Source organism: Sorex araneus, chromosome 9, assembly GCF_027595985.1.
Source record: "Sorex araneus isolate mSorAra2 chromosome 9, mSorAra2.pri, whole genome shotgun sequence".
Lineage (NCBI taxonomy): Eukaryota > Metazoa > Chordata > Mammalia > Eulipotyphla > Soricidae > Sorex > Sorex araneus.
In genome coordinates, this window is record NC_073310.1 from 13,580,759 (window position 1) to 13,608,693 (window position 27,935).

The window sequence follows — 27,935 nt, forward strand, 5'->3', positions numbered from 1 at the left end:
TGCCATTCTGGGTAACTGTGCTAAGTAAGGACATTATAGGGTTAATTTTTAGTGATGGAGATGTTGATGCCTATGGCGGTTATTCATTGTCGAGAAGCCAGAGTCAAATGATGAAGGACTGGAGCAATAACACAGCGGGTAGGGCGTTTGCCTTGCATACGGCCCACCCAGGTTCATCATGAGTGGTCCCTTGAGCACCACCAGGAATAATTCCTGAATGCAGAGCTGGGAGTAACCCCGGTGCATCGTCAGGTGTGACTCAGAAAGCAAAAAAAAAAAGTTGAATGATGAGACCAGAGGAATAGTTCAATTGGGCTGAGTGCATGTTACGTGCATGAGGCCTGGTTTAGATTCCTGGCACCACATTGTACCCCCCAAGCACGGTAGAAGTAATCCCGGAGCACAGAGCTGGGAGCAGTCCTTGAACACCACTGGGTGTGGCCCCAGAGCAAGACAAAAAAAAAAAAGAAGCGGGAGTAAATGTTTCAACAACCTTGGAGTCTCACCGAGGAACTGGATTTTACTTTGCCTTCTCGTGTCTTGAATATACCACAGTCCCAGAGACTTGCAGTAGAACTTGGGAACCGAAACAATCAAAGGCCGGTTCTGTTTGCTGCTCCTTAGATGAATGGCTTCTTCTCCTGCAGCCTTTTCCAGCCCGAGAGCTTTCCAGCGTGCAAGAACATGTTCAAAGTTTCCAGTGGATAATGCACTTTTTGTGTCTAAGAATTTCTTAAAAATTAAGAAAGAATGCAGCACGTTAATGAACATAGTGACTTTCATAAGCCCAGAGGGTTAATTTATTCTTTTATTAGTCATTTACAGATTTTTTTTTTTTGGCTTTGGTGCCTTATGATGGGAACCACTTACTTCTGCAAAAGGAATCTGATTATTCTCTAGAGCAGTTGCTAAATTTTGCTCTTAAAACATTCACTAGCACTGTTAGCACTGTCATCCCATTGTTCAGCAATTTTGCTCGAGTGGGCACCAGTAACGTCTCCATTGTGAGACTTATTACTGTTTTTGGCATATTGAATATGCCACGGGGAGCTTGCCAGGCTCTGCCGTGCGGGCGGGATGCTCTTGGTAGCTTGCTGGGCTCTCCGAGAGAAAACATTCATATGGAGTGACAAATTGCATATTAGCCCTTTGCTAAAAGAATGAGGTGGACTGATCTTAAAATGTGAGACCTCCCTGTGTAAGGTTCGCTGGTCATTGCCCCTGGGCTCTGATTTCATTTGCTGGTTTAGATCCCCGGGGAGTCGCTGGAGACTTTGGGCCAACACGGTGACTTTTCCTATGTTCTGTTTTCTCACCTGTGAGGGAAGATGTCCGGGGGGGGCTCTTCCTCTCATAAGGATTCAGTGAGAAAATGTGCTCTAACCGCATCACCCATTGGGTGCGCTGGAATGTCAGCTCTTGGGAGGTATTTTACATTCAGACCGTGCAGTGTGGGGCTCAGGGATGGGTCTCCGTGGTGCAGCACAGCACTGACCCAGCCTTGTGAAACCCTGGTTCCTGTGTGAGGCCCTGGTTCCGGTTCCCAGCTCCGCTGATGCTTATCTTGTCACTCTTATCACTGCTGTCACAACCACAGCACAGGTAGTGGAAGTAGCAGCTTTGGGTTGTCTCCATTGTATTTCCGTATCAGAATTTGGATTTCGACTGACCCTGACTTGGTTTTTGTAGACTGTCTTCTAGTCAAACTGAGTGCAAGATTGATCAGCAGTACCTCACAATATGTGGGTTTCAGAACCTTCATTTTTGGCTTTTCCTGGAATGTGAATAATATGGAAAAAAATCTTCAGATGATATGCAAAGTGCATCGGGATTATTTTCAGGCCTGCAAGGATATTCATTTAGACGATTCATCAGTTTATCTTTTTAAAATGCTTGAACAATTTGTTCACTTAAAAATAAATGTAAAATAGATACAGAGTGGGCAGTGTTCTTATTTAAAGTGAAGGAGAGTTAGAGTTAGTACTTTAATAATGAATTTAAGTTATCACTATAACACTGTCATCCCATTGCTCATCAATTTGCTCGAGCGGGCACCAGTAACGTCTCCATTGTGAGACTTGTTGTTACTGTTTTTGGCATATTGAATAGACCACGGGTAGCTTGCCAGGTTTGCTGTGTGGGTGGGATACTCTCGGTAGCTTGCCGGGCTCTCCAAGAGGGACAGAGGAATCGAACCCGGGTCGGCTGCATGCAAGGCAAACGCCCTACCTGCTATGCTATCACTCCAGCCCATAACACTACATATACCAAATTAACCAAGTGAATGAAAGAAGAAATAAATTAATACATGCAACATAGATTGGTATATATAAGCATCATAGAGAATTTAAGTTAAATTGAGGTTTATTGTTAGGTTAAAATAAGGGGTTAAAATCAGTCCCAATTCAGTGTAATATATACCATTAGAAGAACATAGCTGTATTAGAGGCACATTAGCTAGCTACAAAGTTGATTGAAGTTGTTGGAATTGCAATTTTGGTTGAGGGCTAATTAACAAATAAGACTTGCATATAATTTAAGGTATACAGGATATTTTGATATGTGCTGTCACTTATGAAATGATTAACTTAACCAGTGAGTTGGCATATTTGTCACCTCCTATAGTTATAATAACTCTGGCAGTGCTCGGGGACTCTGTGGTGCCCAGGATTGAACGTGGAGCTGTTTCATGTGAAGCATGAAAAGCCCTTTGATCTGTCTCCCCTGCCCGCCCTTCCTTTTTCGTTTATCTTTTAGACTCAGGATTGCTTTGGATATTTGAACTCTCCTGTGCCTCTATTGTATACATTTTAGGACTGTTCTGTTTCCTAAAACACTATTAGATTGGGATTGCATCGAATCTGTTCATAGCTTTCTGTAATAACACTGTATCACTGTTGTCCTGTTGCCCATCGATTTGCTCAAGCGGGCACCAGTAACGTCTCCATTGTGAGATTTCATGTTACTGTTTTTGGCATATTGAATAGGCCACGGGTAGCTTGCCAGGCTCTGCTGTGCGGACGGGATACTCTCGGTAGCTCGCCAGGCTCTTCGAGAGGGGCGGAGGAGTCGAACCCGGGTTGGCCACATGCAAGGCAAAGGCCCTACCCACTGTGCTATCGCTCCAGTCCTGTAATATGGTCATTTAAACAGTGTTCAGGGGCCGGAGTGATAGCACAGCGGGTAGGGCGTTTGCCTTGCACGCGGCCGACCCGGGTTCGATCCCCGGCATCCCATATGGTCCCCCAAGCACCGCCAGGAGTAATTCCTGAGTGCAAAGCCAGGAGTAACCCCTGAGCATCACTGGGTGTGACCCAAAAAGCAAAAAAAAAAAAAAAGTGTTCATACTTCCATTTCAAAAACAATGTATCTTTCCAGTTCTTTGCGTTCTTGTGTATTTTTAACAGTGTCTCATGACTGTCAGTGTATAGATCTTTTACTCATTAAGTTTATACCCAGGTATTTTATCTTTTGTGATGCAGTTGTAAGTGGGGTTGTTTCCTTAATCTTTCCTTCCTATAATTCAGGTTTTGCACTTGGGAATACAATTCATTTTTGCATATTGACTTAATGTCTTGCCACCTCGCTGTATTCATCTGTTACTATTTTATTTGTGTGCGTGCGTGTGTGCATGTGTGTGAGATGCTGCTTCCAGATAGTGCTCAGGGCACCCAGGAGCCACTTCCGGTGATTCCTGGCTAACCAGGATCCTGGTTCAATGCTGGAGTCAAAGGATGTGCTGTTACGTAGGTCCTGTGGTACGAGGGACTCCCTGGAGATCTCCAGAGCCCTGGTGGTGCTCAGGGGGCTGCCAGGGCTGTTCTTGGTGATGTGGCATCAACGAGGGGACTGAGGCCTACAGCACACCGGACCCCAGCCCTTGTATTATGTCTCCATCTGTATTTCTAATAGTTTTTAGTGGCATCATTACAAATTTCTATGTATATTATATATATCATGTGAATATTGGTGGTTTTAAGTCTTCTTTTCCAATTTGAACTCCTGTCATCTTTCTCTTGTGTGATTGCTATGATGTGGACTTCCAAAACTCTGTTGAATAGTAGTGATGAGTGTGGACTTTCTTGCTGAGCCAATGTTATTGTGATGTTAGCTGTGGCTTTGTCACACAGAGCCTTTATTCTATCGAGGTATGTTGGTTCTTGACCCAGTTTATTGAGATTTGTGTGTTTGTGTGTGTGTCAGTAGCTGTCGGGGGGTTGGGTGTTGTCAAGTGCCTTCTCAGAACCTACTGGTATGACGCTGTGCTGTTTCATTCTTTTGTTGATGGTGTGTTTTACATTCATTAATGTGCCTGAGAATACTGAGCCCATCTGGCCACGGTGAGTCATTCTCTGAAGATATTGTTGGGGTTGGTTTGCTAAAATCTTATTGAATGCTTTTGCATCTATGTTTACCAAAGATACCGGACAGTAGGTTTTGTTTTGCTTTGTTTTGTCTTGGGATTGTCCTTGCTTGGCGTGGGCACCAGAGTCGTAGTGTTAAATGGGATGCGTTGGGGAGGACGGGAGAAATAGCTCAATGGGCTCAGGGCCTCCGTGCACACAGTAGCCCCAGACTCAGTCCCTGACACTGCGTAGTTCCAAGTTCCTCCCAAGCATCAAGACTTTAGTTGCCCTTGAACTGGGCATGGCTCCAAAACTAACCAAAAAATATGTTTGGGAATCTTCCCTCCCCTTCAGAGTTTGGAAGACCTTGTGAGGAATATGTGTTAGATCTTCTTGAAAGTTTGGTAAAATTTGTAAATACCACCCTCTGACCCTGGGTTCTTATTCTGTTTGTTTGTTTAAGAGAGAAAAATCATTGCTATTTTTACTTATGACTAAGGTTGCCAATACAATATATTAAATAATTGTCATACTTTTTTTACAGTTACAAACTTATGAACTTTCATCTTTGCAATTTAGTCATACAGTGATCATTTGCATCCCCACACCAGTGCCCATTCTCCTCCACCAGTGTTCCCAGTATCCCTCCCACCATCCCCACCCCAACCCGCACCACCCCACCCTGCCTCTGTGGCAGGGCATTCCCTTTTGTTCTCTCTCCTTTTGGGTGTTGTAGTTTGCAAAAGAGGTATTGAGTGGCCATCATGTTCGGTCTATAGTCTACTTTCGGCACGCAGCTTTCAACGCGAGTGGGTCCTCCAACATCCTCTACTTGGTGTTCCCTTCTCTATCTCAGCTGCCTTGTCCCCCAGCATGTGAGGCCAGTTTCCAAGCTGTGGGGCAGACCCCCTGGTTCTTATCTCTACTACTCTTATTCTAAGGGAGATTTTTTTTAATTGCAGTACTTGTGAATGATCTGTTTAAGCTCAGTTAAGTTTTGAAGAGTGTATGAGTTTAAAATTGGCTCCATTTCTTCTAGATTGTTAAAAATTTATTTGCAAATAGAAACTCATAGTAGTATCTAATTATTGTTTCTATAGTTTCTTTTGTGTGACTTTGTTTCTTTCATAGCTCATATTTCATATTCATTTCAAAAATCATATGAAATCAGATTTTATATTATTTTTTAAATTTGGGTTTTCTCTTTTATGGGGTTTTATAAATTCTGTTCATCTTCTCTAGGAGCCAGCTTTTGGTTTTATTGATCTTTTATAGCATCCATTTTGTTTTTCTTTTATTTACTTCAGCTCTGATTTTATACTTCCATTTTTAAGTGGACTTAGGCCTCGTATGTTTTTATTTTTTCTAGTTTCTTCAGATGGAATTGTTTCAGTTGGCACTTTCAATGTTTATTGATGTGGACCAGTTTTGCTATTACCTTCCCTCTTAATATTGCTTTTTCTGCTTCTCATAAGATCTGATAGCTCATCTGTTAAGCTTTATTGGTCTTGGGTGGTTTAAAGTAATTTCTTTGATTTATCTGTTGACCCAGTAATTATTCAGAAGCAGGAAAAGTCTCCAAACTGCATCTTCTTTATCAACCACTGACATACACCTAACTTGCTTTCATATGTGGGCTCTTGTGAATTATGGTGTGAACTTGGGAATATAAATGTCTCTTCAAGACACTAACCTGTTTTCTATGTACAGTAAGAAGTAGTGTTGCAGAATAATATAATAGTTTCATTTTTGATGCTTTGAGGAACCTCCATGCTATCTTGCTTAGAGGTTGTCTCAGTTTGCATCCCACAAAGAGCGATCATTGATAACACTTGTAATCTCTTTTCACTTGGATAATAACCATTCCTGCGTACCTGGGCTATTATCTCACTGGGTTTTGATTTGCATCACCCTGAGAACTAGGATCCTGAGCACCTTTCCATGTATATCTGTTCCACCATTTGTATATCTTTTTTTTCAAAAGATGCCTATTTGGGACCTTCATCTATTTTTCAAAATCAAATTATTTAATTGCTCCTATTTAGTTTAGTTCCTTAAATATTTTGGAAATTGGTCCCTTACAAGTTGGTCCTTTATAAGGTACATGGCTTATAAATATTTTCTTCTGTTCCATCCATTTTGTTTTCACTTTGTCAATCATTTCCTGTGGTGTAAGAACTTTTTATAAAAAACAAACAAACAAACAAATGTAGGATTCCTCCGTCCCTCTCAGAGAGCCTGGCAAGCTACTGAGAGTATCTCCCGCCCACACGGCAGAGCCTGGCAAGCTACCCATGGCGTATTCGATATGCAAAAAACAGTAACAGCAAGTCTCACAATGGAGATGTTACTGGTGCCCACTTGAGCAAATCAATGAACAACGGGATAACAGTGCTACAGTGCTACAGTAATAATGTAGGAGTACTGGGGCTGGAGGTGTAGCACAGCGGGTAGGGCGTTTGCCTTGCACGCGGGTGACCAGGGTTCGATTCCCAGCATCCCATATGATCCCTCGAGTATCACCAGGGTAATTCTTGAGTGCATGAGCCAGGAATAACCCCTGTGCATTGCCGGCTGTGACCCAAAAAGCAAAATAAAATAAAATAAAATAAAATAAGTAATGTAGGAGTACTGCTACTTACTCAGCTGTACTTTAAGCTGATTGAATTGCGCATGAACTCCACGTTACTTTTTTTTTTATTCTATCCTGAATGTTAACTTTATTTTATTATTTGGTGTAAGAACTTTTTGGTGTGATGCAGTCCCAATGGTCTAGTTTTGAATTTCTTCCCCCTGGAGGTTTTGATGTCAGATTAAAGAAATCATTGCTTGCGAGCTTTTGTCCCTGTATATTTTGGTAAGTGTGCTGTTTCAATGTATCGATAGAGTTTAATTTCATTCCGTGTGGATCTGTTACCAAAGACACTATCCGTTACCCACTGTGTATTCTTGGTGGCCTTGTTAGAGATTGTATCACTTGTATCACTTGTCATCCCGTTGATCTTCGATCGAGCGGGCGCCTAACATCTCCATTTGTCCCTGTCACATGCTAGTATAGCTCAATGATATCTGCTCGCTCCAGGAACAGGAAAAGCCTCCAATCGTTTATTCAGGGTTTTGATGAAGAAGTCTGACCATCTCGTTGGTTGGCGGCCACGCGGTCTTTTGACGTCCTGTGGAATCCAGTCAGTGACAGCTCTAGTCTAGCGGTTGTCTCTGAATCGCATTACGCCCATCTGATTTTTGACGCCTTGGCAAATGAGACAGCATCCCTATGTTAGAGATTAGTTGACCATAAAGGCATGGTGGATTTACATCTAGATTATTTCAGTCCATATCCCCCGCTATAATATCCGTGCTTAGGTTCAGTACTATATACTATACTGTTCTAGTGTATGGTGACTATGTTTTGAAATCAGCAAGTATGATACCTGATTTGAATTTCCCTCTTTCTTTCTTTCTTTCTTTCTTTCTTTCTTTCTTTCTTTCTTTCTTTCTTTCTTTCTTTCTTTCTTTCTTTCTTTCTTTCTTTCTTTCTTTCTTTCTTTCTTTCATCCTTCCTTCCTTCCTCCCTTTCTTTCTTTCTTTCTTTCTTTCTTTCTTTCTTTCTTTCTTTCTTTCTTTCTTTCTTTCTTTCTTTCTTTCTTTCTTTCTTAAATCAAGAAATGACAAAGTAAAAGAAAAATACCTTGGAAGTAAATACACTATCAATCACTGTATCACTGTCATCCCGTTGTTCATCGATTTAATGGAGCAGGCACCAGTAACGTCTCCATTCGTCCCAGCCCTGAGATTTTAGCAGCCTCTCCATACTCATTTTTTTTTTCAATGATTGGAGGCTCTTTTCAGGGTCAGGGGAAGGAGACCTATTATTGTTATTGTATTTGGCATATTGAATACGCCACAGGGAGCTTGCCAGGCTCTTCCGTGTGGGTGGGATACTCTCGGTAGCTTGCTGGGCTCTCCAAGAGGATGGATATATATATTTCCCTTTATGATGATGTGTCACATGGGTCCAGGAATATGTTCACCTATGCATGAGGCTCGGCCCGAGCGTGTGGAAAGCGGCCTGGAGCGTGGCCTCGGTGGGGTAGTGGAGGTCAGCTGCCAGGGCTGGGTCCCTCGGGGCGGGAGCACTCTCTTACTTTTTCTAAATTGTTTTAATTTTTTCCTTTCCGAAAATTGACTTTAGAAATAAATATTGATATAGGCACATTTGCGTGCCGGGAAGTGTGCCAGCCGCATGCGTGACTCTCCGTTTCCTCAATCTTAACTTCGCTTTCACAAGGGGCCTTGCAAATTAGATGTGGCAATCAGGGAACCGAGGGCGAGAGGGGAAGTTGTTTGTTCATGATCTCTCTGTTGCTCTCTGGCTCTTGCACTGCCACGCCGGCAGACTCTGTAGTTCCTTCCTAATGAAGAATAGGCAATTTGCATATCATATTTAATCTTAAGAATTTCCAGTGACCTTGACCTTTTATGCTATTAGTCAGAGTGTGAGGTGTTGGATAAAACACGAGTCATTATAATCATATTTATAAGTAAAAAATCTGGGATGTACAAAGGTAGCCTTTTCATAGATCTTTGAGCGCTCGATCTTTTTCATCTGTTCCTAACTTTTGGGCCTGTGAGAATGAGCTGTGGTCCTGGGGGTCTTCCTTTGTAGGAGAGTGGTCTCAGATCCATATTACATTTCATCTTGCATCAGTCGATCAAAGCTGGAGAGAATTTTTTTTTTTTTTTGCTTTTTGGGTCACACCCAGCAATGCACAGGGGTTACTCCTGGCTCTTCACTCAGGAATTACCCCTGGCGGTGCTCAGGGGACCATATGGGATGCTGGGAATCGAACCCGGGTCGGCCGCGTGCAAGGCAAACGCCCTCCCCGCTGTGCTATTGCTCCAGCCCCCTGGAGAGAATTTTTGATAGCTTGGTTTTCCCCTTGACCAGAGAAGGGCGGAGCCTCCCAGCTTTGGCGTTGGGGCCAGGCCCTAAACCCTGGCAGGACCGTGTGGGCAGTGCCGGCCAACTCAGCCGTCTCCTTTCTGCGATGGGCAGCAGGATGGGCACCCACAAGAGCTGTGGGTGGCTGTGTCTCTTTCTCCTGTTGTGTCTCTGTGGCTTCTGTCGAGTTCCTTCTGTTTTACAGCTTTGCAGAGATCAGATTTAATCTTAAGAATTTCTATGAAGACACAGAAAATCGTCACTTCACATCATTCCACGAGTTTAGGGTGTTGAGCAGTTTTCCAAGACTTGACAACTTGAGTTGGTTCTGAACTGTAGAATGTTGACATTTGATATGTGTATGTTCTTCATTTGAAGGGCATACTATAGGAGAGGAAAGTTTGGATCACTTGTTTGATACTGTGTAGAACAAAATGAGATGGAAGGATACATTTTTGGGGGGGTGGGGAGCACATCTGGTGATGCTCAGGGCTCACTGCTGGCTCTGCACTCAAGAATCTCTTGGTGGTGGGGGCTGGAGCGATAGCACAGCAGGGAGGGCATTTGCCTTGCACGTGGCCAACCCGGGTTCGATTCCCAGCATCCCATATGGTCCCCAGGAGTAATTCCCGAGTGCAGAGCCAGGAGGAACCCCTGAGCATCGCTGGGTGTGACTCAAAAAGAAAAAAAAAGAATCTCTTGGTGGTGTTTAGGGGACCATATGGGATGCTGGGGATCAAACCCAGGATGGTCGGCTGCGGGCAAGGCAAACCCCCTCCTCGCTGTGCTGTCTCTCCGCCCTGAAAGGAGGTGCTTTTTCCATTGCAGATTATAACAGTACATTAGTGGGCCAGAAGTCCTGGCTATCATCTCCATGTAGCCTGGAACTTGTTCAAAAACTTGGGGACACACCTACTCACAACACCACAGTCTCCTTCAGTACAAAAGGAGGACTGGGAGTAATCCACCTGTGGTCACCTCTGGTTATATTCTATCACTTTAAGAGGTAGACAACCAATAAGTCAAATAGCTTATCAAAAAATTTCAGTCTTTGTTTCCTTAATTTTTCATCTTTGAAACTCAGTGTTGAGGAAGCTGGAGAGATAGCACACAGTGAGGATGCTTGCCTTGCATGCAGCCGGCCCGGGTTCGAACCCTGGCACTCCATTTGGGCCCCTGAGCCTTATTAGGAGTGATCTCTGAGTGCAGAACCAGCAGTAAGCACTGTGAACCATTGGGTGTGGCCAAAGACCATTAAAAAAAAAAAACCAACAATTCAGTATTGAGGCCGATAAGTTACAATCATCCTCATTACCTAATAGGAACTGTAATTATGGTTTATTGGAGCACTTCACTTACCACTTGTTTTCCCGCTGATCTTCGATTTGCTCAAGCGGGCACCAGTAACGTCTCCGTTTGTCCCTGTCGCGTGCTAGTGTAGCCCAATGATATCAGCTCTCTCCAGGAACAGGAAGAGCCTCAAACCATTCATTCAGGGTTTTGACGAAGAAGTCTGACCATCTCGTTGGTGGGCGGATGTGATACGTATTGGATGTGATACCGAATTCATAGAATTGCTTCTATAACTTACCGGGCCCACTGAATAATGAAAGTATGAGATTTTTCTTCCCTTTAGAAATCATTTAGAATTTCAAGACATCAAACAGTACAACTCAGAACCCAGCACTGGGTTTTACTGGGTGTCCCCTGGCATCTGGGAGACATGCCCGCAAGGCCAACTTCTGTCTTTAGGATGTGTTCGTAACTCACCGGGAGGCATCTTCGGTAGCAGGGATGCAGTGGCCAGGAGGGACTGGTCCTTACCCATCTAGGAATGAGCTGTAGAGTGGGCCAGTAGCTAGCAAATGAAGAATTTGTGAAAACTGGATAAGTCCAAGGGGCCTGAGGGTGGGCACGGGGGTCATCCTTTCCTCTGAGTCTCTTTGTTTTTCACTTTGAATTCATTCTCATTTATGCAGCGTGGAATTGTTTTTCTATTCTTTCCAGCCATACATAGAAGAAATTTGTGAAAGTCTTCGAGGCAACATTTTTCAAAAATTTATGGAAAGGTATGAAACTTCATGCACCTATACAAAAATGTCATGTATATTGAGCCTCATTTTATCCAATTAAGTGTCACCTCTAAAATGTGTATTGATTGGTTTGCTTGACAAGTGTTAGCTGACCGTGTACTGTGCACCAGGATTTTTGTTAGACTCTCTGCGCTGGTCTTTCTGTTACAATTTAGAGGGTTTGCCTACTGCCCTGGTGCTTGGGCCTTTAGTTCTTACCACTTCAAAATGTCCTCAAATGTAAGCCAACGAGAGGACATGGGCATGAGAATTGTCTCATTAGTACATCTTTTTTTTTTTCTTTTTTGATCATACCCGAAGATGCTCAGGGGTTACTCCTGACTCTGCACTTAGGAATTACCCCTGGCGGTGCTCAGGGGACCATATGGGATGCTGGGAATCGAACCTAGGTCAGCCGCGTGCAAGGCAAACGCCCTACCCGCTGTGCTATCGCTCCAGCCCCTCATTAGTACATCTTTGATAATGCAAGCACAGCTCTATCATTTAGCTAATTAATTTGTTTGGATTTTGAAATATTATCCCCTCCAAGGTAGGACTAGCCTGCACTTCATTTTGTTTTGTTTTTGTTGTTGCTGTTTGTCTTGGCACCGCACCAGGCACCGCTCAGGGCTAACTCCTGGCTCTGCACTCAGGGATCACTCCTGGTGGTGCTCGGGCAACCCTATCGACGCTGGCGATCGAATGCAGGCTGGCTGCATGCAGGGCAAGATACTTGTCCTATCTTTCTGGCCCCTTGATTCTTAATGTTGTAGAATTAAAAGTATAGGCAGAATGTCTGTGGTCCTATATACTGTGAGTGTTCTCAAACTGTAGGGTGCACATGCTACATAAAATTCTGAAAAACGTTTCAGGATGCCTTTAAAAAATGGACAGTTGATGTGCCTTCAGGCCCTTATCAGTCCATCCTTGAATGTATTTGGGGGCATTCCTAGGGGACAGTGCATTGGGGGGCACGGAGCTGGGTGGGACAGAATCTGCATTCACACGGACTGTCATGTTTGCCATAAACTTGGCTAATTTCTAGACAATTGACATCACGATTGTGGCTCGTTGCCGGAGCCGTCTGCAGCTGCTCAGTAATTGCCCTTTAGGAACAAGTGCTGCTGCTTTGCAGTTTTTCTGTCCACATAAGCACAGAAGTAAAGTGATTTCTAACCACGTTGTGTTGTGCAGCTACAGGGGTTCACGAGATCATTTTAATCCTGGAGGAGAGTCAACACGTTGAGAAATGAAGGGTCAGACACGTGAACGACTCTTCCCCGGGTCGAGCCAAGAACTCTTCCAAAACGCAGCTGAGCCAAACAGGGTTTCGGCGGGCCTGGGTGCAGCCTTGGGGGGCAGCCCCATAGCTGTCGGCCTTAAGCTCTGACCCTTTCCCAGCCCTCAGGTTCACCTCACCCTTCGGTGACCCCTACAGCAGGCGGCAGGGAGAGTTGATGGGGGATGAGGAGAGAGAGAGCCCCTCATTCTTCACGGACTGGCTGGCTGGCTGAGGCCCCAGGTAGACCTGAGGGGGCCTGCTCTCCCGCTGACTCAGCCATCCCCTCTCCTCCAGCCGCAGGAAATGCCAGTGAGCGTCTGCAGTTTAGGGAAGTGCGCGCTGAACTTTCTGGAACAAGTGGCCCGTCATGGAAATGAAGTGTGCGTGAAGTCGGTCTGTGTATGCACACTCAGGCCTTTGGTTAGCACATTCCCCAGTTCCCGTCAGGAGCTGCGCTGCGCCAGGTCTCCGGTGTGGAGTTCGGGTTCGGGAAGGTGTGGTGGGCACTCCATAAATAACGCCTCCCCCCGGGACCTGCCGGCCTCGCCACCACCCCGCACTGAGGGGCCGGCCTGCTGCAGGCGGACACCGAGGAGGAAGCGTCCCTGTGGCCGGCGGGAGCGCCTCTCCCTGCCTCCTCCTCCCGAGGCCACGCGAGGACACGGCAGGCAGGACTGCTTCAGGCGGGCCGTGTCCCTCCCACAGGGACGCTTTCCCTCCTGGGGATGAGGTCCCGGAGGCTTGTTCTCAGCCGTCTAAAGTGAGTCAGGAGTCAAGCCGGAGGCAGGCGTGGGCTCCCCCACGCTCCCTGCACCCGGGCCCTCGCTCCCTCGGAGATGCCTCACGGGTGCCCAGAGACTCGCCGGTCACCCTCGGGGACTCTGGCCACCTCAGGCCCTGGGAAGGCCAGGCTCTGCCCTTCTCTGCCAAGCACGTCCGGACAGCCCCTTGTCCTAAATTGGGATTGACGGGCAAGAATGCTCACGGAGGGTTGGAAGATGCGGGCTGAAAGCAGACTATAGACCGAACACGGAGGCCACTCAACACCTCTACTGCAAACTACAGCACCCAAAAGGAGAGAGAACAACAGGGAATGCCCTGCCGCAGAGGCAGGGTGGGGTGGTGGGGGATGGGGTGGGGTGGTGGGAGGGATACTGGGATCATTGGTGGAGGTGAATGGGCACTGGTGGAGGGATGGGTAAATGATCACTATATGAGTGAAATGCAAACACCAAAGTCCATAAGTTTGTAACTGTACCTCACAGTGATCCTCTAATAAAAAATTAAAAAAAAAGAATGCTCACGGAGCCCCACAAATATAGGCCTGAGGGGGGCCTGGCTGCTTCCTCAGGGAGAATTGGTTCCCTCAGACCCCCGTTAATGAGTAGAGCCTGTGTGGCTGGGGGCTTCTTTGTGGGGAGAGGTGGTGTGGAGGAGCAGAGGGTGGGCTGAGGGTTTGCGCTCTGGGCTTTGGGCCCACAAAGCGTTTCCCTCCCTGTGGTTGGGAGCCCTCCGCAGCCGACTTGCATGTCAGGACCGGGTGCCACGGAATCCTAACTCATACTCTTTCTTTTTTAGTTTTTTAACTTTTTTCCTTTTTGGGTCACACCTGGCGATGCACAGGGGTCACTCCTGACTCTGCACTCAGGAATTACTCCTGGCGGTGCTCGGGGGACCCTATGGGATGCTGGGAATCGAACCCAGGTCAGCCGCGTGCAAGGCAAACGCCCTACCCGCTATGCTATCACTCCAGGCCCCCCCCCCCCATCACTGTTTCTGAAACCCAGACTCGGTGGAACAGGGCAGGGGGGCAAGTCAGCCCCTTCGGCATAGCGGCTCCATGGCCAAGGAAAGGAAATGATTTTTTTTTTAATATATATATGGGTCATGCTTCAGAAAACCGTTTGGAAAATAGGCTCTACCTCTCAGCATGTACTTCTGTCTCTGTCAGCCTCACGGTGCTATTAGGAAGATCAGTAAGACACCCTTTAGATTTAGAGTTTTGGACGAAAGAAGGCACGTAATTTCAAAGAATTCATTTGTTTTTGATGTTCAGCATGATTATTCGTCTCAGAAAGAATTTTAAGAAGATTCTTAGAAGGCATAGGAAATGGCTCCAACAAGGAATTGGGGCGCTGGAATGCCTTAAGGCAGTCTGTTATAAAACTGATCATTCCTGTCACTTGTACTTAATAAGAATTCCTTCCCTCCTTTCTTCCTCCACTCCACCCCCATTTCATTCTGTTTCATAATTCACTCATGTATTTATTCATTTATTCTAAGAACATTTAGTGTTGTGACAATTATAAGAAATTATGCTAAGGGCTAGATAAGATTTACCATCACCCCCCCAAAATTTTTTTTATTTATTTAAGGAGCATTCCGTTTAGGACATATTTCTTTGTGGGAGAAATTTGTCATCATTGTCACCACCTGATAGCTCATTAATTTTTTTAGAAAGTAGGATCTTTCTTAAATAGATAGGGGGTCAGTCCTTTTCTTTATGCAAAAACCACTTGTCAAGCAGTTGAGTAAATTGTGGGAGCAAATGGGGGCTCCCCTGAGGAAGTTAGCCTGAGGGGTTCTCTTCAGTGCTTTTATTTCAGTTACGGGGCAAGACTTGGTCTAGGTCCGAATGGGCCTCTCCCCGGACTCTTGGGCAAGTCTTGTTCTTTCCCCCTGTAGAATGGGAATCTCGATAGCATCTCGTCAGGGAGTGGCTGGGTGAAAGAGAGCAGACCTGGCACATGGCAAGCACCATTTACGTGTCGGCCCCCTTTACCGTTCCTCAGAAGTAGGGTTGGTCTGATTCGGCTTTGTCATCTGGATCTCCATTGCCCATGGCGGCATTCACCACCACCCACCGGTAACTATGGAGCATTTGAAAAATGTGAACTCTTGACACCACAAGGTACTCTCAGTGCAGATCAAAGACCCCAACAGACAAAACAGAAACAAGAGTCCAGATGGTCTCCTTAAGCACCCCATACTAACTACAAGTTGAAAGGATATCTTTTCCGTATATGCTGGATTAAAATAAAATTATGTGATTCAAGTGATAATGTGGCTCATGGTATCCTGCTATGAGACAATGTTAACTAGGCAAACTGAAATAATACCATAATAATATAATTGAGAACAAATTCTGAGTACAAACCAAGAACAGAGGATTTTGACTCTGTGTGTGTGTGTGTGTGTGTGTGTGTGTGTGTGTGTGTGTGTGTGTGTGTAAAAAATAGGTGGACTGGAGGTGACAGAGGCATGGTGGGGTCATGGGCACATCTGGTGTTGGTGAGATGAGGTAAGTGTACATAACACCATTGTAAATGCACTGCTGAAATGATAATAATAAATAAAAATAATATTTAATGTCACCGTAACGTAAGACAAGTCAAGGAAAAATGTGAAGTCTCTCATTTGAATTCGAATGTAAAGCCGTGAATGCTCTGTGAAAAAATGTTTTAGAAAACTATGTTTAGGGACCAGAGTGAGAATACAGTGCGGAGAGCGCTTGCCTTGCATGCAGTTGACCCGAGTTTAATCCCTGGCATCCCATATGGTCCCTTGAGTACCGCCAGGAGTAATTCCTGAGTGCAGAGTCTCCTGAGTCTCCTGAGTGCAGAGTCCTGAGCACCACCGGGTGTGGCCTGAAAACAAGGAAAAGAAAAAAATAACATGTACAAGGCCAGGGATACTGCTCCATGTAAGAGGGATACTCTGTGTGTTGGAGGCTCCAGGTTTGGTCCCCAGCGCCTAGGAAGGAAGAACCTTGCTCAGTCACATGGGCATACTTCCAGTTTATCCAACAGTGTGCTGTAGAGCCCAGTGGAGACGGTATTTAACTTTACAATAATTATTTATATTCTCTTTTAGTGACAAGTTCACTCGATTTTGCCAGTGGAAAAACGTAGAATTAAATATCCATGTGAGTATCATTTTTTCTTTCCTTCGCTCTTTCTAAATAAAACCCCCTCTGGCTTCACTCCATGAGAAAATACTTGATTCCGCAGTCTGCTCCCCTGGGTACCCCGCACGGCCTAAACAGATGTCTTCCTTACAGCTTCATGTACGAAACATTCATCCTCCCGTACCCAGTGGTAAACAATTGAGTTGTAATTCTCTATTTTCATATTCGCCAAGAATGTGTTTGTTTAAGAAAGGATATTTTAAGAAGTCATCGACCCTTTAACGGAAATAGTAGTAAAAAATCTGAATCTCTTACTCGCTTCCGATGCTTTTTATGCTCTTGTCTTTTGCCGTCCTGGGAAGTGCCTTTTCTTTTCCTTCTTATTGAGTGTCATCATGTAGTAAAAAAAATGATGGCGGCCTTTCCCAGACCAAGGTGTCATCTGTTTTGAAATTACTTTGAGGATGACAAAAATCCATCTCCACAAACGAAATGCTTCCTGCTATCTATTTTCTTTGGCAAGAAACACACACACACAAACACACACACACACACACACACACACAGAGCAGTGCACTCAGGGCTGACTCCTGACTTTATGCTTCGGGATCGTTCCTGTTGGTGCTCAGGGAACCACTGTGGGTACATTGGGATTCACTCCGGGTTGACTGAGGGCAAGGCAGGCACCTTACCTGCTGTATCCTGTCTCCCGTCCCTAACTTTCCTTTTCTAACACAATTTTGTTTTGTTTTGTTTTGGGGTCACACCCGATGATTTACAGGGGTTATTCCTGGCCCTGCACTCAGGAATTATTCCTGGCGGTGTTCAGGGGACCCTATGGGATGCTGGAATCAAACTGGGGTCGGCCTCATGCAAGGCAAACACCCTCCCCGCTGTGCTATCGCTCCGGCCCCTTATAACACTATTTTAAAAGAGACAAAAACTCTCTTCTCCTTTATGATCTCCCTTCCAGAAGGACTGCAGCTGGGAAAAAGGGATTCTCGGCTGTTCTGTTACTTCGTTTTCTTCCCCCCTTGAACAACACTCTCGGGAGAAGTGGTCTGTCTGTTCTCTCCACCCCGCACCCCCACGCCTTGCCCCTGCTGTTGCTGCCTTCTGACCTCCTCCCTTGCTGGCACAGTTCCTGGCAGGAGCTGGAAACCAGAGGCTCTGACCTGTCATTCATACATGCCTGATGGCGTGGCAGCTTTTCCTGCTGCCCGTGTCTCTTGGGCGGGGGATGGGCAGTCTCCCCTGGTCCTCCTGCCCCCTGGACACTACCCCTGAGCTCTGTGGGCCCCAAGCCCCTCCCTGATTGCAGACCGGGGGTGTCAAGGGTCATTTGGGGAAACCCTATCAGGAGTCGGGCCTCTCATTTGCCAGGATGTGGAAGTGAGCGGGCATTTGCCCCTGCCGTCTCCCAGGGACGTCAGACCCTCTGCCCTGGCGCCCTCTCGTGCTCTCCGGGCTCCCTCCGGAGTCAGAAGGAGGCGTTACTGCCACAGGACAGAGGCGCACGCTCACGAATAAAGCCTCCTTTGAGGCTGTCCTCACACTCGGCCTTGCTTCACGCTCACATGCCCCGCACGCGCCCTCCCCGTCCCTGATGTTCGCGATAGGACACTCACATGGCCCGCATCTGTTGGGCTGTCTGATCCCCCGGCCCCGGGTGTGGAAAACACAGCTGCCCTTGATGTCGGCTGCTTCCTCCCGCCATCTGACAGCTCCGGGAATTGCTGGACTCTTCCCAAACTTGAGGCCACAGAGTGGCTGTGGTTGCTTTCATTTTGACGGGAAATTTCACACTCACTTGTCTTCAGAGTTTCTGTCTTGTAATCAGAGATTTGTGAAATGGGGAGAGAGAGAGAGAAAAAAAAAAAGCAGCTGACTTCAATTCCTACTCTGTCATCTTCCCACTGGCCTCCTTTTTGGTGCCTTTTGGAGATTGAGTAAGAGACTCTTAAGAAAGTCTTACCCACCCCTTGTCTCTTGTCTCTCAGTTTGAGAATCTGGTGGTGGAAAGGCTAGATTTTTTTTTTTTTTTTACATCAGAACTGCTATTTTAACAGCTCTTTGGCACGGGGTGGGGTGGGGGGAAGAAATCCCTTTACAATGAGATAATTTCTACGCACATTTATTTTCCATCTTTGTGTTTGAATTCACAGTTGACCATGAATGATTTCAGCGTTCATAGGATCATTGGCCGAGGAGGATTTGGTGAAGTATATGGTTGCAGGAAGGCAGACACTGGAAAAATGTGAGCTTCCCATGTCCCTCCGTTTTGCTGGGAGTAGTAAATGGGTTTATTTTACTTTGCATCCTGAGAAAAATCCCTGTTTGGTACAGCTACAATCCCTGACCTCACCTTTGAAGTAATTTATTTGAGGAAGAAACGGGACATGCTTTGTCTGACTTGGTATCATGAGAACAGTAAACTGAGCCCCAGCCTCTGAGAGTGAAATGGGAACGTGACCTGGCCTTGCAGGTTGCCGTGGTTAATTCAGGGGACGGGCTGGGAGCCGGGGAGCCGGAAGTGAGCAGTAGCAGGTATGAACCTCCCGTCTCTCTTTTTAGCCCTGACTCCCCTCCGAGGGCGTGAGGTTTGGGGTGACACAGCATCCCAGGACATGCTGCTTCCACACACACGGGGACTGGAGCCCGACCAGCCAGGCCCACTGCTCCGTCGCTCGAGATTACTGCCCCGGTCTTGTGGCTGGCGGGTTCCCTTTCCTGGGGCGGGGACAGAAAGGGATGGTGTTGACGGGAGGCAGTAGGTATCAGAAGCGGCAAGTCCACGGGTTTTCCTGCACAGCGCGTGGCAGGCTAGCCAGGTATGGGGACTTTTTTTTTTTTTTGAAGTATGGAAGCAGTTCAAGCAACTGTATTTCTACGAGCAAAAGAGAGTGGGAAAATGGGCTTCGGTGAGCCCAGATCTCCATGTCTGATTACATGGCAGGCATGTGGCAACCGTGGAGGGGCCTGGCTGTGAAGTGTGGGTTCCAGAATGATGACGTCCCTTGGCCTGGCGCGGGCCTGGGTTAGCCGCCATTTCCCCACATTCTCGCTCCTCCGGGACCCGGCCTGCAAAACCAGCTCCTCTGTTCAGTAGAGGTTTCTTTGTCTCTTCAGTGAATCCCCGAGTGTTCAGAAATACTAAGCAGTCTGCTGCCTCTGTTCAGCTTACTTGAGAGACTGACACCTCTCACTGGGGTGGGGGCACCAAGGATGTGTGTCGCGTGTCAGGCAAGACCTTGGATTTGACCCCCGGCAACACACAGCTCCACAAGCCCTTTCCCGAGTGGCCCTGGTGTTATTCAGGCACCTCCTCGAGGGACCTCCGCAACCATAAGAACCAGACCAGTTAGTTCTTGTTTGAAATATAGTGAACGTCGACTTCAGGTGACAAGACCATGGTGTTTCGGATGTGTCGTTTTACACACACGCACCGTTCCTTCTGGTTTTGTTCATTGTGTGCATTTTAGCCTCTTACACTCTGCACCGACTGCAGATTCTTTTGGGGGAGCGGGAGGTCGGGGGCCACATCCAGCTGTGCTCAGGGCTTACTCCTGGCTCTGTGCTCAGGGATCACTCCTGGCAGGCTCAGGGAACCATAGGTGGTGCCAGGGATAGAACCTGGGTTGACCACATGCAAGGCAGGTGCCTTCCCTGCTGTGCCATCACTCTAGACCTAACTACAAGTTCCTGCCCACTCCAGATTTCCCAGGACTCCTGTGTTCACTCACTCAGCACATGCACACACATGCATACACATGCACACGTGCGTTCACGTGCGCGCGCGCGCGCACGCACACACACACACACACACACACACACCAAGAACCAGGCAGGCAGCAGTGGTACATACGGAGTTCATTTCACTGGATTTCTCTCTTTTAGTTAATTGGGACGTCTGGCATATAATGATAGATATATCTTAATTACTGCTTGACATTTATTAAAAAAAAATCTTTTATTTTGGGATAGTTTGAGGTTTCTGGAAAGGGTGCAGAGCTATACAGGAGTTTCCACGGAGTTCACACCGGTATGTGGAGCCTGCGTTCTGTGGCCCGTTAGTCTCACCTACTGAACTCGTAGTGAGGCATCACTGTTAACCCTCTCCCAGTTCCTGGCGCTTTTTACCCAGTGGCCCTTTCTGCGCCGGGATCATGGGTTAGTGACCTTGAACCAGCCTCTATCCTTGGACATCTAGTGACGGTGACACTGCAGACGGGGCCTCTTTCTCATGGCCTGGTACCCTCGAGAATGCCTATCGTTTGGGTTTCTCTCATGACCTTGTGGTTAGATTGGGGTCACCGACTTTCGGGAGGAAGAGCTGAGACCTGGGTACCGTTCTCTCCCATCCCATCGGGGTGCCTCTCCCTCACATGACACACACCCCTGGTGTTGACCAGGAGCCCCTGGCCAGGGGCCTGCTCCTCGGGCTTATCCTTGCCCCCTCCTCTGAAGGACCTGTGTGTAGCCCACACCTCACAGCGGGGCGTCACACCCACCTCTTGGTAGGTGGAGTTGCACTTTTCATACATGCACGGCAAAGATTTTGTGCTTGGCACCTGGGTGTTCTTTTTCTTTTCTTTTAGTTTTTGGGGCCACACCCTGTGATGCTCAGGGGTGACTCCTAGATTCACACACATAGGAATTACTCCTGGTGGTGCTCAGGGGACCTTATGGGGGAGCTGGAGATGGAACCCGGGTCAGCTGCGTACCAGACAAGTACCTACCCACTGTACTGTATCGCTCAGGCTCGATTTTTCTTCTTTTTAACACTGCCCTGGTCCTAACTACACATCCCCTCGGACTTACATTGTTTACATCAATCTCGATATGTTGTCTGTGTCGAGTTCTTCAGATGATGTTTCTGTTTGTAGGTATGCGATGAAATGCCTCGACAAGAAGAGGATCAAGATGAAGCAAGGAGAAACATTAGCCTTAAATGAGAGGATTATGCTGTCTCTTGTGAGCACAGGAGTAAGTATTAGTTCGGAGTATGGCTATGATGTGTGTGTGCATGTGTGCGCGCATGCACACGCTTATTTGCATATGTGTGTGTGTGTATGTGTGTGTGTGTGGTGTGGTGGTGTGTGATATCAGGGCAGCTTATTTTAAATGCAGGCCTTTTTTGTTTCTTGGTGAATGATGAGGCGCCCCGTGCTCGGGCAGGCTCGGAGCTCGTGAGGCCAGCAGCTGAGTGTCAAACCAACTGTGCAGTTCACGAAGGGTCTCGGTTTCGTGGGGAGTCGGAGACACACCAGCAGGATATGTCTTGCACACTCACAACTGCTCCCTTCAGTGCCTCCTTAGGATGCTCTTCTCCCGGGCCTGTGGTTGCGGAGACAGCAGGAGCTAATCCTAGCAGCCAACGAGATCACCAGAGTCTAGTTAGGCGTCGGCTGCGACATGAAGAAGGACTTGCAGGGCGAGGGAAACACTAGGGAAAGTAGCGTCTGTCCCCCCCAGAGAGCGAGGAAGGCTCTCGGATTGTTAGCCCAGCCGTCCCCCCAGTGACTTGCCCTAACACCCTCTATTCAAAAAGAGGAAAAAACCCCACTCTAAGTCCGCCTGGGGCATCTACCATCTTCCAGCAAACAGGAAGTGCCCCCAACTGCACCTGAAGCTACTGTCCCCTCCGATCCCCAGGGGGACCCCACACTTGGAGGGGGAAGCAGGGTTGCCCACTTTGGGAACCAGGGGCTCAGTCAGCTGTGAGCTGGTCCCTTTGGGGCCCTCTCTGGTCTGTTTCTTTTGAAGGCAACTTTGTATTCTCAGCATCTCCTCTCTTCTCCTGCTGTGGGCCTGGGGCAGCTTCTGCCCAGCACCGTGTATACAGGTCGAATATTTAATCTGAATTGTTTTTTTTTTTTTAACTCAAGATGTGTTTCAAAAAATGTTTCCCCTGGGTCCTCTTTCCTGCAGAAGTGCTTCCTATTCGGAGTGTCTTTTTCTATCCGCGATAATACCCAGGATCAAGATCTTAACTTTTCTTTATATAGATGTATATGAAGACACAGTTTTAAAAACCCACTACCTGGGAAACCTGGGCATGCCTATTTTTCACCCCTATTTTGGGTTCTCACCCAGCGATGCTCAGGGGTGACTCCTGGCTCTGCACTCAGGAATTACTCCTGGCGGTGCTCAGGAACCATATGCAATGCCGGGGATCCAGCCCTGGTTGGCGGTGTGCAGAGCAAACACCCTCCCTGCTACGTTCTATCATTCTGGCCCTGGGTGTGCCTTGTTTACTGCAGTTCTGCCCCTGCTGTGGCTCCACCCCTAACCTTCCTCCCCCACCATCCTGTGCAGAGGGACGGTCCTCAGAGGGAAGATTTGAAATGAGCAGAGGGGCTGGGCCCAGCTGTGTGACTCACACAGATCTGATGTGAATCACCAAGCCGGGAAGGTTTGTACACAGAGAGACGGATGCCTCCGCGTGCCCGGGGTGGCTTTTTATAAACCTGCATGTGCAGGATTGGAAGGAGGCAAAGTCTTCATCGTGAAGCGAGGAACGCTCCCTTTCAGCTCGTAACTAAGCCAGGCACCCGAGGTTCAGGGACAACGTCTGGACTTCAGTGCTCCCCGGATCACCACCCCCCCAGTCACCAGCAGCACCCCCATGTTTTCTTTGATTTGGGATTGACTGTGGGGGGGGGGTTGTTCTCCAGTGGGGTGTGGGGCCTCACCCAACTGTGCTCAGGGCTTCCTCCTGGCTCTGTGTCAGTGATCACTGCTGGTGGCACTTGGGGAGGGCCACAGTGTGGGACTGTCCAGCAGGAGTTAGATGCAAAGCAAAAGCCTTCGCCCCGTGCTAAGTCTCTGCCCCCCTTCAGCCTTTAGCCTCTTGGCTATCTGCCCGTGTCTTATTATCACCTGGATTTATTGTGTGGTGATTTATATTCTAGCATTAGCCTGAAAGACTCTTAGCTATTGAAGGAGAAGAATACTATAATAATGGGGCAGGGGTGGCGGGAGGGACACTGGGAACATTGGTGGTGGAGAATGAGCACTGGTGGAGGGATGGGGAGTCAAACATTGTATGACTGAAACAGAATCACAGAAGTCTGCAATTGTATCTCATGGTGTTTCATTAAAATTTTTTTTAAAAAAGAATCTTATAGGGGCTGGAGTGATAGCACAGCGGGTAGGGCGTTTGCCTTGCACGCGGCTGACCCGGGTTCGAATCCCAGCATCCCATATGGTCCCCCGAGCACCACCAGGAGTAATTCCTGAGTGCATGAGCCAGGAGTGATCCCTGTGCATCGCCGGGTGTGACCCAAAAAGCAAAAAAAATAATAATACATAAATAAAAAATAAAAAGAATCCTATAATAACTCAGGCCCTCTATAAAATAAAAAGGAAGGCCATTGTTATAAGTAATTTTTCTTTATTGTTTTTTTTTTATTTGGGGGCAACACCCAGCAGTGCTTAGGGGCTACTCCTGCCTCAGTGCTTGGAGCCTGATCCCAAGCTTCAGAATCATGTGGTACCAGGGATCAAACCTGGGCCTCCTGTGTGCAAAGGATGTGTCCTGCCCGTTGAACCATCTCTCTGGCCTTGACTATAAGTGATTTCTCATTGTATGCTCCTACATCCCGGCATATGGACAGTGTTTCTTTCTTTCTTTTTCTCTTTTTACTTAAAGGGTCATCATTTACAAAGTTATTGATAGATGAGTCTTTGGCATTGGTATACAGTATTCCAACACCAGTCCCATGACCAGTGTCAACTTCCATCCACCAGGTTACCCATCCTTCCTCCCGCTCCCTCTCCCCAGCCCAGACAGGCACATTTCAAAGTTCAGTGGTTGTAGTTTAAGTCTCCTGAATCCAGTGCTCACGAGTCTGTGCTTTGGATAGATAGCTATATCACTCTCCCACATCACCAGAATACGTAAGACCTCTCCCCGCTGCTCACCCATTATTTCTCTTTCTCCTCTTCTACTTTCCTTCTTTATCCTTCTCCCTATACTCTGGGGCCAGGGGTGACCTAGGCACACCCTTTCCTACCTTACATTTCCTCATCCAGTTATTTGTATCACAGAGAAGTGAGATTATCCTGTGTCTGTCTTCTAGCTCACTTCATTCAACACGATACCTTTCAGTTCCAACCAGGCTGCAGCAAACTGCATGATTTCATCATTCTTTGCAGCTGCATAGTATTCCGTTGTGTACATATACCACATCTTCAGAACCCGTTCATCTGTCACTGGGCACCTCGGTTGTTTCCGTATCTTAGCTGTTGTATTTGTGTGCATCTGTCCTTTTGAATGAATTTTTTTTTTTTGGTCTTGAGGGTAGGTACCTCAGAGTGGAATTGCTGGGTCATAAGGGCGGTTCCATTCTTAATTTAGATAGTAATTATTTCAAATAAGAGTCAGCCTGTGTGCGTGTGACCATCTGTTTGAAACTCACTGGAAAGGGAACTCGGCACCCAGCTCCTTGACTTGAAATAAATGTGAATGACATGAGCTTCTGGTTTTTATCGGCAATGACTTTGTCTCCAATGTTAAATGTGGAAGTGCACTTACTCCAGATGGTAAGTGGCCATTAAAATATTGATTTTTTTTTTTAATGAGTTAGCTCAGACCTTGGATACCTGTTGTCAAGAAAGACCGAGGGCAAAGCATGTTGGTGGTGAGAGAGTGTACGTGCAGGTTTCATGTCACATGGATTTGATATCATTAGAAAGAGAACAAGATGGAGCCTGAGGGTTTTAGAAAACCTGACGGACTGTTGGAAAGGGAAGGCCGTGCCTGAGGAGATAACACTGGGGCAGTTGGAGAAGATGACCCAGACCGCAGCGGGGAGCCTTCCCTTACAGAGACTCTGGCCGTGTTTGTCATTGTTCCCTCAGTCATTGTCCCCTCAGTGCTATCCCAAAAAGACAAGCTTATTTTGCTTCCTACTAGTAGACAATCACAGAGGACCATTTCTGGCTGAGCACCTGGCTTCAGGGTCTGCCTCTGAACACCCCCCCCCCCCTGGTTCTTCCTTGCCTTTCATTTCCAACAGAGGTCGAGGTCCATTAGCCACATCCCCCTGGGAGCGGTCTGAGCCTGTTCCTCCACAGGACTCCTCAGGGTCTGTCTGTCGGGAAGGTTCTCGTGCTCAGGGGGAGCCTCTGCGAGGGGCCTCTCAGCCTGGAGCGCCAGGGACCGGCAGTGGGCGAGTGAGTGCGCTGGTGAGGCCTCAGCCCATCCCTCGGCCACGCTCCCGGTTCCTGCCTTTATCAGGAGAGGTACCCGTAAGAGCCCCGGGAAAGGATGAAGGCACTTGGGGGTCGAGTCTGGCCCTCAGTTTTCTTTGTGATCTCAGGCCAGGCAGTTTTTTTTTTCCCCTTGAAATAAGGCAGACTGAGTGATTTTTCAAGAGCCCTTCCTACCCCGTTAGTCTGTAATACATGTCCCATATATATATTTTTTTTTTTCGGGTCACAACCAGCAATGCACAGGGGTTACTTCTGGCTCTGCTCTCAGGAATTACTCCTGGTGGTGCTCGGGCGACCATGTGGGATGCTGGGAATCGAACCTGGGTCGGCCACGTGCAAGGCAAACGCCCTACCCGCTGTGCTATCACTCCAGCCCCAATACATGTCCCATCTTAACATGTCTTAAGGGCATTCAACCTCTTGGCATTTCCCCAGACTCTCACTGCAGGATTCACTTCCCTTCAGCTGAGACTAACCCTGGGAAGGGTCTGTTCACCCCCCCTGAAGAGAGTGGGACTGTCTCTTTCAAGCTAGCAAAGATTCCAGCTTTACTAAGCTCAGGACCACTGGCTTCTCCACGCCACAGATGAATTGTTCATAAGATCCGTAGCCAGATCCGTGGGGAGCCTGCTCTTCGGAGCGGAATGAGCCGTCATCAGTAGACCATGGAAAGATCTGGACAAACATAGGTGGCCTACAAGGAGGACGGTGCCCCCCCCCCCCCAAGGAAGATCATGGCTTAAAAGAAATTATTTTGAGGGGGAGGCTGGAGTGATAGCATAGCAGGTAGGGCATTTGCCCTGCATGCGGCCAACCCAGGTTCAATTCCCAGCATCCCACATGGTTCCCTGAGCACCGCCAGGAGTAATTCCTGAGTGCAGAGCCAGGAGTAATTCCTGAATGCATTGCCAGGTATGACCCAAAAAGAAAAAAAAATTTTTTTGAAAATAAATTAAGGGTAGTACTTTTATACCACTATAAATGATAAAATAGTGTCTTCACCTACTTTAAGCAAAACAAATCTTGAAATCAAGTAAACAGCTGATCCTACATGAGCAGAATTCTAAGGAAATCTGGTAATCATAAGATGAATTTGTAATTTATTCTGTACTAATTTCTTCAAGAAGATTTATGGAAATGGAGTTCAGGCTCATGACTCCTTATAGGAACGCACGAAATCAAATTTACCTCTGGGCCCTAAGTACCGAGGTTTGCACCACGTGAGTCGTACTTGCGTTGTTCTGTTGAAAGGTGATTTATTTTCTGCATAACTCACCATCTTATTGCTTCTGCCAAGAAAGCAGAGCCGGGCTATGCCGTGTTTTATGCGAATCAGCTGAATGGCGAGCATGCGCGGACAGAAGGGAGCTAGACAGATGTAGCTACTGATCTAATCACAGTTCACAAGGGAACTGGCGCATGCACGCAACGACCACATCAAGAGGCAGCAGGTCGTCCTCATTCCAGAGCCCTCTGGCGCTCCTGCGGGGCACTTGCCCTCCCCTCGAACGAGCTACTACCTGGGTTCCTCACACAGGGGTTCACCGTGGCCTGGGTCCAATCTTGCGTGTACCTTGTTTGTCCCTGGCTTCCCTCTCCTGGTCACCTGGACATTCGGTCTGCACGTAGCACCAGTGCCAACTCGCCACAGGGTCAGCTTCACAGAGGATTGGGCGCCAGATCTACTGTTGACCGCCCTTCTTTTTATCACCTATGAAATAATTTATATATATATGTATATATATATGCATGGATATATATATATATGTATCTATATATTAAAGATTGTAGGGGCCGGAGCGATAGCACAGCGGGTAGGGCATTTGCCTTGCATGCGGCCAACCCGGGTTTGATCCCCGGCATCCCATATGGTCCCCCAAGCACCGCCAGGAGTAATTCCTGAGTGCAAAGCCAGGAGTAACCCCTGAGCATCGCTGGGTGTGACCCAAAAAAGCAAAAAAAAAAAAAAAGATTGTAAAGAAAGTGAGCAAAGAAGGACATGTGACAGACTGCACAGGCCCGACACAACCCACAATCTTTGCTGTTTGCCCCATTTGTAGGCAAGACCACCTTGTAGGCACTCAGATTCCTTCCCGCTCCGGGCTCTCTTCCATGGTGCCGGGAAGAACATCCTCACCAGTTTTCTTGGTGCACGCAAGCACTGGTA

The 27,935-nt window shown here is 47.3% G+C and overlaps 1 protein-coding gene across 3 annotated transcripts in view; it reads left to right on the forward strand.

Moving 5' to 3' along the window:
* GRK3 (G protein-coupled receptor kinase 3) overlaps window positions 1–27,935 on the forward strand; it is a 170,740-nt gene that overhangs the window by 97,548 nt on the left and 45,257 nt on the right. For all 3 annotated transcript variants that reach the window (XM_055146585.1, XM_055146586.1, XM_055146587.1), the window contains 4 exons: window positions 11,296–11,357; window positions 16,516–16,567; window positions 18,715–18,806; window positions 21,436–21,535. In XM_055146585.1, coding sequence (XP_055002560.1) covers window positions 11,296–11,357; window positions 16,516–16,567; window positions 18,715–18,806; window positions 21,436–21,535 — 306 coding nt within the window. The remainder of the gene's footprint in view (window positions 1–11,295; window positions 11,358–16,515; window positions 16,568–18,714; window positions 18,807–21,435; window positions 21,536–27,935) is intronic.